The sequence below is a fragment of the Diorhabda sublineata genome, chromosome 4, assembly GCF_026230105.1.
Source record: "Diorhabda sublineata isolate icDioSubl1.1 chromosome 4, icDioSubl1.1, whole genome shotgun sequence".
NCBI classification, from domain to species: Eukaryota; Metazoa; Arthropoda; class Insecta; order Coleoptera; family Chrysomelidae; genus Diorhabda; species Diorhabda sublineata.
The window spans coordinates 37,402,769-37,413,041 of NC_079477.1; the positions used below are offsets into that span (position 1 = coordinate 37,402,769).

The 10,273-nt window shown below is 29.3% G+C and overlaps 3 protein-coding genes across 5 annotated transcripts; 1 reads left to right on the top strand and 2 right to left on the bottom strand.

Moving 5' to 3' along the window:
* Window positions 1-1,694: 1,694 nt before the first annotated feature.
* On the bottom strand, window positions 1,695-2,699 carry LOC130443123 (pyroglutamyl-peptidase 1). Its single transcript, XM_056777599.1, has 3 exons — window positions 2,333-2,699; window positions 2,016-2,245; window positions 1,695-1,947 (listed from the first exon to the last, which is right to left on the bottom strand). Exons 1-3 carry the CDS (start codon window positions 2,531-2,533, stop codon window positions 1,761-1,763), a joined length of 618 nt encoding a protein of 205 aa, XP_056633577.1. The 5' UTR covers window positions 2,534-2,699; the 3' UTR covers window positions 1,695-1,760.
* Window positions 2,700-3,191: 492 nt separating this feature from the next.
* On the top strand, window positions 3,192-6,872 carry LOC130443124 (uncharacterized). Of its 2 annotated transcripts, none has more exons than XM_056777600.1 (3): window positions 3,192-4,499; window positions 5,388-5,782; window positions 6,646-6,872. In XM_056777600.1, the coding sequence occupies exons 1-3, from the start codon at window positions 3,305-3,307 to the stop codon at window positions 6,724-6,726; spliced, it is 1,671 nt and encodes a 556-aa protein (XP_056633578.1). In that variant the 5' UTR covers window positions 3,192-3,304; the 3' UTR covers window positions 6,727-6,872. The 2 variants fall into 2 exon arrangements, with proteins under 2 accessions (XP_056633578.1, XP_056633579.1); XM_056777601.1 differs by lacking the exon at window positions 6,646-6,872 and adding an exon at window positions 6,279-6,614.
* A 1,745-nt stretch (window positions 6,873-8,617) lies between these two features.
* LOC130443125 (TM2 domain-containing protein almondex) lies at window positions 8,618-10,114 on the bottom strand. Of its 2 annotated transcripts, none has more exons than XM_056777602.1 (5): window positions 9,957-10,114; window positions 9,833-9,906; window positions 9,574-9,717; window positions 9,358-9,517; window positions 8,618-8,925 (listed from the first exon to the last, which is right to left on the bottom strand). In XM_056777602.1, the coding sequence occupies exons 1-5, from the start codon at window positions 10,030-10,032 to the stop codon at window positions 8,684-8,686; spliced, it is 696 nt and encodes a 231-aa protein (XP_056633580.1). In that variant the 5' UTR covers window positions 10,033-10,114; the 3' UTR covers window positions 8,618-8,683. The 2 variants fall into 2 exon arrangements, with proteins under 2 accessions (XP_056633580.1, XP_056633581.1); XM_056777603.1 differs by having other exon boundaries at window positions 9,833-9,903; window positions 9,957-10,096.
* Between the last annotated feature and the right edge of the window lie 159 nt (window positions 10,115-10,273).

Sequence of the window (10,273 nt, forward strand, 5' to 3'; positions counted from 1 at the left end):
ATGGTAGAAAAGTCACGCAAAATACGTCGTAAAATTTTTATATAGTTTAACAATTTTTTTCGGGGAAATCTCTTTTATCTATCGTATAAATAAAATAGATATTTTAAACAAGCACATTACACTCGAATAATAGAATTATTAAAACTATTGTTGTATTGAGATTTTTATCTACTAAATGTCCGTGGAAATGAATGTATTTGGGGTAAACGTGACTAAAAAAATGATTGTCGTTATGTTTTTATCGATATATTTCTCATATAGTACGTGGAAAAATAAACATAACCTCACTTATTGTTCTCCTATTCGAAAAACAGTTTATTCTTATCTCTTTTTAACTTCATGAAGTAAATCAAACGTCTCCTGTCATTGGAAAAGGATGTAAGTGCATAAAGGTTGTTCTAACTCATGTTTACTATTAGTGACGTCAATGTACATGTCGTTTTGATTGGCTATAAATACATTGGGTAGAATTGTTCGCGCCTTAAAGACAGTTGACATATGTCAGGTCTTATGTAGATTGATGTTTTAAATGATATATATATAGTCACTGCTATCCAAATAAAAAGTTTTTATTTAACAATCTTTTAATATCATGACTTAAAATTAACGTCATTTGATATGAATTAGGTCGCAGTCATAAAAGAACAAAAATACGTCATAATTTTAATGATAAAGACATCAATAACATTTGTGTCGTCATTAGAAAAGGACAGTGTATATAAAAGTTGTGTTTACTATTAATGACGTCATTTTACATATCATTTGGATCGACTGTAGATGCATTTGGAACTATTATGACCTTTTAATAGGATTTGATACGATTTTGACGTAAAAATAACGTCATGTATGACGTGTTTTGTTTTTTTAAACCACAATCATAAAATAGCGAAACGTACGTCATCGTTCAAACAAAAAGAACACTAATCATGTTTCTACTGTCATTAGTAAAGGATAAAACATGTAAAGTTCAAATTTATTCATGTTTACTATTAGTGACGTCATTGTACATGTCGTTTTGATCGACTGTAGATGCATTTGGAACTATTATCATGTTTTTTTGGGCTGTGGATGAATTTACTACTGTTTTGACGTAAAAATAATGTCATTCATGGCGTGTTATGTTATTTTTTTGAACCATAATCATAGAAAAGCAAAACATACCTCATAATTTGAACAAAAAGGACACTAATCATGTGTCAACTGTCATTAGAAAAGGAGAAAATATATAAACTTTGTGTAAAGTATTAGTGACGTCATTGTACATGCCATTTTGATCGATGGTAGATTGATTTGGTGCTATTATAACATTTTCATGGACTGTAGATACATTTAGACTATTTTGACGTAAAAATAATGTCATTTATGACGTGTAATGTTATTAGTGTTAAAAATTTCATATTAATTTTGTCATAGTCAGGAAAGAACAAAATTACGTCACAATTTCAATTATAAAGACATCAATAAAGTGTGTTTTGTCATTAGAAAAGGATAGTGTATATTTATTACTAGTGACGTCATTATACATATTGTTTTGATGAACTGTAGACAGATTTCAATAATTAAAGATGAATTTTTATTTTGTAGTGTCCTCTTGCCACTTTCTTTCACATTTTAATAATAAAAAACGTGGTTTTATTAATTTTTATACTCATCCATGTAAACTAGCACTTCAAGGTTCAAAAAGGACGGAAATAAAACACAATTAACCAATTTTATTATAAAAAACAATTAGAATAAACTTTTTTTCTTCAAATTATTGGCTATAAAACACAAATACACTGTTCTTTATTTGATAATATTTGTTCTAAAGCACATTTAATAATTTCTATCAACCCCTCGGATAGTTCCTTGGCTGTATAAGGCTCATTTAGCGGGGGTACATGAATGAATAGCGTTCTTGATGAATCAACGTTGAGCGATGTATAATAAATAAATTCGCAAAGATACCTGAAATAATAATAAATGTTTAACGCGATTTTATTCAAATTCGAGACATTTAGTCGATAAAAATATACCTTCCGGCATCTTCGGACAGACAAGCCTCTATTTTTCCTGTACCATTAAGTCTATTACAAATTCTATCGACATCTATTTCAGTCAGAATGCAATTTTTGCCATCCAAAGACGCTTCTCCGGTTGGGTGAATCAACCCCGCGGAATCACATTTTATATACCCGTTTTTATAAGCACATTTTTCGACTGTTATTTTTTTTGCTTCAGATGACACCCCTACGTGTACCACTAACTATTGATTAAAATATAATGAAATTGCATAAATTATTCAATGTTTTTCGTAATAAAATTTACTATAAACATATAAATATGTACTTACCAATGGACGATGCTGTTCCCATAATTTCGGTATATTTGTTTGAACGTGTTGATATTCAACGGGAATTTCTTGTTTGATTAAATTAATTCCTTCTATTTCATCTGGTAATAATTTCACAGATTCCCAGCTAGCGTTCACTAAATGTTTATCGAAAGGTCCAAAGCCAGTTACGATTATATTTTCTTTTGTGGTATTAGACATTTCCAATTACACTTAAATTCAACATGAATAAGGTTTGTAAAACGTATTTTTCAAATAATTAGTAAAATTGCTTATAATTAGGTATAAATCATTATAAAAAGATAAGCATCGATATTTTTCACACACAATAGTAGGTTAATTTATAGGTTATAAAACTATCAAATGTAGCTCGAAGTAGTTGTAGGATCATCGAACTAAATTTTACTAGTAGTTTTTCTGGCTTTTTTCTTGACGTGACTATTTGAATTTCAAACATGTAAACGTGCTTATAATCAAATATGAATAATAATAAAAAGATCGCCATCAAATATTTTACGTTCAATAGTATGTTATTTTGTGAAATGAACAATCTGTCATTTGTAATTTGAACTTATTCTAGAATCATCGAACTAAATTCAACTTTTTTAGCCTTCATCAAGGTAGGACTAGCTGAATTCGTATTGATATTGTAGCTTTTAGGATCATCGAGCTAGCTTACACTTTTAGGTTTTATGCTTTCATCTTGACAATACCTAATCAATATCTAATTTTTGCTTTACATTTATAGTTATAGAAACTTTCAGAAAAAGGAAAAATTCTTATAATTTCATATATTTGATAAGTAATATTTCAAATAGTAAAAGTAGTTGTTGTATATGATTAGTAAAATAGTTCATTTGTATTTACAAAAAGAAGAAGTGAGAATCGTATAATGTAAATATAACCCTACATTATATAATTTATGAGTTTAACGTTGATCGTTAAAATGATATATTAAGTGATGATTTTATAATGGCTAAACTATTTAGGAATAATCACAAGTTACTTCAATGCCTTCAAAAAAAGCAGATCATTCTATATGGAAGAAATAACTCTACTGCAAGTGACGAATTTGTAGAACTTGACGAAAAAACGCTCACCGGTAGATTTCTTATGTACATGTCAAATTTCGTATCTAAAAATACCAAAGAAAAATATTGCGTACCAAAAATAAATTACAATACTATCAAAAATATACGCTACGACGCTGAACAAATCAAATTATCTATTAAACTATTGGATATTAGCCAAGATACGCTTTTATTCAAAGAAATAGATAAAGAATGCCACGATCGAGTTAAGTACCTCAAAACCTCGGATATATTAGAAATATTACACATCTACATGAGGAAAGTACCAAATAAAATCGTAAGTTACGAATTTTACGAATCGGCTATAAAAGAATTATCGAAACGATTACAATCCCTCGATAAAAACGATATAATTCAACTAATATTCTATATAGGGTTGAGAAAAAAAATGTCCAGAGAGCATGAACTACTAAGAAAATGTGTAAATCAATTGCTTCAATATAATTTGTTATCTAATGAAGATTTATGCATTATTTGTAACACTGTCTTTAAAACAACTACTAGAATAAAAACTGATCAGTTATATTCGAAAATCATATCAAATATTTACGATAATTTACAATTATTCAAAGATCCCGCGTTTTTTGTTACTTTTTTGAAAACTATAAGGCAAAATAGGTACCAGGACGACGAATTTTTAAATACTATGACTTGTACTATATTTTTCAATAAAACGTTGGATTATTATTCGTTTTCAGCTTTAGGGCATATTTTAGCTGTTTATTCAGATTATTTATATTACGATGAGAATATTTTGAGGGTTTTTACGGAAAGATGCGTCGAGCTTTTGAAAGAAACTAAATTTGTGTCTAGTAAGGATCACATGTCTAGCAACATCAGGCTAAAGGATATAAAAAGGTTCTTGTGGTGTATAAGTAATTTGAATTACAAGTTGAGTGTCGATGACATTAAATCTGTGATAGTTCCAAAGATTTTTGAAAGGATCCGAGGGGGTGATGTTGAAGTGGATTATTCCAGTTTAGTGGAAATCTGTCTCTATTTGTGGATGTTGAAATACAGAGCTTACGAACTGTTACCTTATTTTCTAACTAAGGAAAATATCGAACGTATAAATAGTAAGTATTAATTTTCATTCATTTCTGATTATTTATCACCATCTTCAAGGTATTTGATAGTCAAGATTGAGAATGTTGTAAAATCCTTTCTTAAAGTGAATCATTTCATGTTTTATTTTGTTTTTATGTATATTTACAATTGTTGGTAGTTTTTTAGTATCATCATTGTTTTTTCAGTCAGTGACATTACTACAAATGATTTAAAAAGGGATTTCAGTAAAGCAGATCTATTTAGAATCATATCTATGTTAATATTAGTCGTACATAAACGAAACTGGTTTCATTTTGTAGGAAATTTAATCTATTTTAAAAAAGTTGAGGATAGAAATTTTCCTTTTTCAATTACTAAGAATGATACAAGAAACAGAGGTAGATAGAATCTGAATATAATTTTCAAAATAGAACTATTAAGACCCGTATCTATCTAATTATTTGTCACAGAAAAACGAAACTGGATCGATTTTATAGGAAATTTAATGTCATTAAAAAAGTTGAGAATAAAAATTTTCCAATTCTAGTCGATAAAAAAGTTATTGGCAAAAATCTGTAAGAAATACGACAAAAACACAGTTTTTTGTCCAACATTTTGTTTTCACAAGATAAAATCCAATATAAAATCAAAAACACTACAAATTACGTGGACACCATCGAAAAAATTATTACTCCATATTCTATGGTCATCATATAACATAAGGCTTGTAAACAATATCTCCACATTTAAAACAATTAGGTTATGTGAAACCGTCAGTCACTTACTGTCTGTAGTTCAAACGATCATTCTTCTTCTTTTTGTCTTATTACCACCATAATCGATTACTATTTTCACTTTTCTCGTTAATCGATTTTTTTTTTCGTAAGAATCGATTATTTTACATCACATTCTTCCAGATCTAACCACGCCATTGAAACAAAGACTGAACGTTCTCCTTTCTTGTATCTACTATGAAGATAGGGAGCTTCTTAAAGATCTCGACGTCCAACCGTCACATTTACCTTACAACATGGAAAATCAATTAGAAAAAAGATCTTTTCTAAACACCGTTGTCACTTCCCTTAATAAAAATGAAGATATTACCTTAAAAACCCGAATTAGCAAATTGGAAACGTCCTGTCAAATTCCTGGTATTCACATTATCGGAATAACCGGTTATAACGATAAAACCGGTATTCACATTGAAGTATTGGACGAATATACAACGTTAAAGAATACCGAATACGTCCCTACAGGGTTGATGCAATTGAAACTCAGATTACTTGAACATTTGGAGGAAGGGTTGATAACGGTAAGTAGTAGTTTCCTTTTTTTTTAATAGTCAATACGATTTTCTCTAAAATTCGATAACTGTATAATTGTATAGGTGAAGGCCAAATTACGAGAGATAGAAGAATAACATAACCAATAAAATAATCAACCTAACCTAGTTACAATTATGGGACAGGGGTAGATTCGAAGGGTTTCATATTTTTATTACTGAAAAATCTACTAAAATGGCGCTAGTGGCATATACAGGGCGGTAGAAAATAAAACAAAATGGTGTTTTCTCTCTACTTTTATAATTTTTCCGATGCTTTGCTGCTTAATTCGTTTGTCGTATTGTTTCTCTTCCTTTCCTTTTTTTTGTTATAACATAACCTCTAAAAATGGCACTGGCGCCATCTTGATTCAACGCATTTTGACAGAGGCGGCTTCGAGGTGTATGCGAATATGTGATTTTTATAAAAGCAAGAAATTATTATAAAAAAATCGTGGAAAATTATCAATAAACCGTCGTCTTTCAGGTCAATTATTATAAGGAGAAATGAACTGAAATAAATTCGTCTTCTTTCTATTTTAGTGAGTAATTTTTTATTAATTTTCTTTAACGCGCCCCAATTTTCGCGTTGTATTGATAAAAAAATCGAATGGTCCTAAATCGGGAGCATACGTGGTTGTTTGATAGGAGGGGGAGGTTGTCTTGCTCCATATAATTTTTTTTATTTAAAACATTGTAGGCATATTGATTTGAAACTTTTTTTTGCCAAATATTTTGATTATTACATCGCCTTTCCATAAATTTCTAATTCTAATAAGCGAACCACACTGTATAGTAAGTTTGGTTTAATTTTGAACACACTGTATTAATATGGTAACAATTTTTAATTTTAGATCGAAGCTGAAGATTTGAAATCTCTGAACGAATTCGAAATAAAAAAAATTTTATTCGAAGAAATCGAATTTGTTTCTTGAGAATTTACATACAGTGTGAGGCAACAATATGAAACAGAATTTCGTCGACTTTTTTGCTATATTTCATTATACATTTCATCAACGCGTGTTACAATTTTTTTTTTCGTATCAATTATAATGTTCATATTATACAGGGTAAATTGAAAGGTTGACGTATTTTTTTTTAATATTTTGGAAATAGGGGGTTGAAAGTTGTGAAAAACGTGGTATGTAAAAGTTGGTAAATCAGTTATTATTTCACATAACCTATAAATTTTCGAAAAAAATGGAAAAAGAAGTAGATTTTTTTGTTTTTAATTTTTTTCCAGCATTCAAACTTATCAATTGTTTTTTAAATTCCTCATTTTATGACAATTTTTTCTCTAAAATTCCTCCTCGAGTCTTTACTCTGCTTTTTTTATTAGTTTTATCACTTTTTGAAGAATAAACCACCATATCTTCCTACCCTAAATAAAGGATTATTACCTTTAGATCAGTTTCGAAATCATTGTGCCGCTTCAGTACAGCAAATATGTCAAAAAGATTATTTCTGTTCAACAACGGTTTATTACCACAGTTTGAGGCGTATAGCTAGTCGCCAACTGTCTTCTAGGGTTGATATTTGTGTAAAACTTGTTTATATTATATCTTCAGGACTAATTCACTCATAAACCGACCGTCATCATAGTTTATTTCGCATTTTTATATACATTAACCCCAAAAGAAGATCATAACTTTCAGATCAGTTTCGGAAACATTGGGCCGCTTCAGTACGGCGTATTTATGCTGAAATGATTATTAAACGTCTCAGAAAACATAGAAAATGTGCCAAAACGATTATATTATCTCCAAATACAGTTGCTTGTTACTACGTTTTTGAAATATTTCAATTAGGTGGCAATGTTATTGAATAATCAATTTTTTTGTTGAAGAATTTCACACTGCACGAATATTATCGAATGTTATTCCACTTTTTTTGGACTTTTGAGTTTTTCCGCTAAAACTCCTATAACTGTCACTGTTTCATGTTAAATGACGTCATAATTTGCTAAACAGACCATATATTATGTGAGGTTATGTACGTTCAAAATTTCGCCAAATGGTCAGCTATTTTGATTATAATAAAGACTGTACCTAACAAATTTGCTCAATTGAATATTCCATAAAGAATTATTTATACAAATTGTCACTTAAATTATTACATGTAGTCATTGAGGACCAGTATTTGTAGTAGTACAATTTTTGAAACAAACTTATGAGCTTTGAACAGTATATGTTTTATTAATCCAAAGATTGTTGATATATTTCTAGAAATAAATTATCAAAAAAATATTATTTGATGTTATTTACTCAAATGTCCTTAATTATCGCCCTTCCTCAAACAATTATCCTGGACTAAATCCATATTAATTCATTATTATCAGGTAAAATATCAACGAAATGGATGACAAATGACATGAAACACATAATTAGTGACATAAAACATTTGACAAGTGATATGATGGATGACACAAAACACATTATTAGTGACAAAATAATTTTCATGTGACTTGAATCACTTGATAAATGACATAACGACAGATGGCATAGAACACAGATTACGTAGAACAATTGGCAAATGACATAAAGCACTTGGTGATGGCATGAAACACTTGACAGATGACATAAAAACTAGACAGATAGCATAGAAACTTGACAGATGGCATAAAACACTTGACAGATGGTATAGGACACTTGGCAAATGACAAAACAGTTGATAGATGGCATTGAAACTCTGGATATATGATATAGAATACTTGACAGATGGCATAAAACACTTGACAAATAATGAATGATTGATAGTAATAGTTAGTTTCAACTAAATTGAACATAATTTTAATCTGTAATAAATTTTTAATGGTTAATAAAACACTTTTCAAGAATGAATTTTGTAATTTTTCCTAATCATTTTTGGTACTATAAAATAATAATTTTCAAATTATATGTACAATGAACCGTCCGCCGGTCCTAAATAATGGAGCGAAATTAAAATTACGTCGATTATGGTCCAAACTCCCAAACCTCCAAAACTAAACAATTTACCTATTCCTTCTTGCCAATGCCCCAAGTAAAACCTATCGGCTCCAAAGCCACCTAAAGTTATGCTTAATAATAAGGTGGTGGACCATCTGTAACCACATGTCCAATTGCATACTAATTTTTTCTTAAAAGATCTTAATCCTGCAATAAAAAATATGATTGATACTTTCAACATAAAGTGACTTACTCAAACGCTCCATTATATTGAAAATTGACTAAATTTAATGTAATTTTCTGTCAAATATTATTTTTAACAAAAATTTTTTGGAAACGAAAAGAGAAAAAGTACGATTTTTTTAGAAAATCCGACTTAAGCCCTCCCTGTATTTTATTTACATTTCTATGACATTCAATGTCTCGTCAGTCACGTAAACAAACTGCAGAGTTGGACTGTCTCAAAATGTTCCTCTCAGTACAACAAAAACATCAAAGCCAGGCCTACCCTGCAGTTTATTTACACTTCTGTCAAAGTCAGTTTTGTTTTGAAATGTAAACAAACTACAAGTTTGGATTGGTAATGATGCAAGTCACACTTATAAACAACTGAACGTAATAATTGAACAAAATACTAACCCAAACAAATAATATCATCTTTAACAGTACAGTTTGTCACGTAATACGACGGCGGAGAAGTGACTGAATTACAATTAGCTGATAATTCACATTCGTGCTCCCAATGATCCGTTTGATAACAGTATCGGCAAATATACTCCCTTGGAAAACTGATAGGTCCCTGTAGGTATGTTAAAACTTTGTTTTTGACGAGTTTATTTGTATAAAAATACTCACAGTGCATGTAACTCCTTGTTCTGGCTCACACGTAGTCCTGAGAGTTTCTCCGTAAATACATTTTTCTTTTAAATCGCATTTTATACAAGATCCTTTCAAGTTTTTACATTCCGAAGTCGTAGGACAATTAAGAATAACATCATTCTGTTAAAAAATGAATTTATAGCTATGTAAATAATAACACTATAATAAAATAGTTAAAAATATTATTTTTTACATAATTTCGAGTTTTTACAACAAAATTATGATTTGTACTCGCCTTTTTTTTGAAATTGATATTTGGAGATTCATTTTTTTTGTTTTCAATTTCTGTAGAACTACGAGTTTGATCTTCTGAAAATAATAACGTTAATTTATGATTAGTAGGATTGTATAATACTTACCCATTTGGATTCGATTTATTAATAAAGTTAAAAGGATGAAAGTCGCTTTTCTTATATTTATATGCATACATCTCATTTTTCATTATTTCTTAAAAACAAATACTATTTACCTCGAACCTTTCAAATATAACCTAAAATTCATTTTGACTTTTTCAATTGACATCGACAGACGATTGCTGTTTTCGATATATCGAATAATCGATCTCTTTCAACTAGTTTTAGAAACATAAAATCGATTTATTGATAAAACTAAAATAAATTTCGAAAATAGTGATTTTAATAGAGTTGTAGAGTTTAAATTTCAAATTTGTTAAGCG

Bases quoted from the DNA above. Each gene is read 5' to 3' on its own strand.
- LOC130443123 (XM_056777599.1), bottom strand. From the start codon at position 2,533: ATGTCTAATACCACAAAAGAAAATATAATCGTAACTGGCTTTGGACCT. The intron at 2,246-2,332 runs GTAAGTACATAT...TTTAATCAATAG, and splicing joins GGGAACAGCATCGTCCATTG to TTAGTGGTACACGTAGGGGT. The intron at 1,948-2,015 runs GTATATTTTTAT...TTATTATTTCAG, and splicing joins CTGTCCGAAGATGCCGGAAG to GTATCTTTGCGAATTTATTT.
- LOC130443124 (XM_056777600.1), top strand. From the start codon at position 3,305: ATGGCTAAACTATTTAGGAATAATCACAAGTTACTTCAATGCCTTCAA. The intron at 4,500-5,387 runs GTAAGTATTAAT...ACATTCTTCCAG, and splicing joins AAATATCGAACGTATAAATA to ATCTAACCACGCCATTGAAA. The intron at 5,783-6,645 runs GTAAGTAGTAGT...TTTTAATTTTAG, and splicing joins TGGAGGAAGGGTTGATAACG to ATCGAAGCTGAAGATTTGAA.
- LOC130443125 (XM_056777602.1), bottom strand. From the start codon at position 10,032: ATGAGATGTATGCATATAAATATAAGAAAAGCGACTTTCATCCTTTTA. The intron at 9,907-9,956 runs GTAAGTATTATA...TATTATTTTCAG, and splicing joins AATAAATCGAATCCAAATGG to AAGATCAAACTCGTAGTTCT. The intron at 9,518-9,573 runs GTGAGTATTTTT...ACATACCTACAG, and splicing joins AACAAGGAGTTACATGCACT to GGACCTATCAGTTTTCCAAG.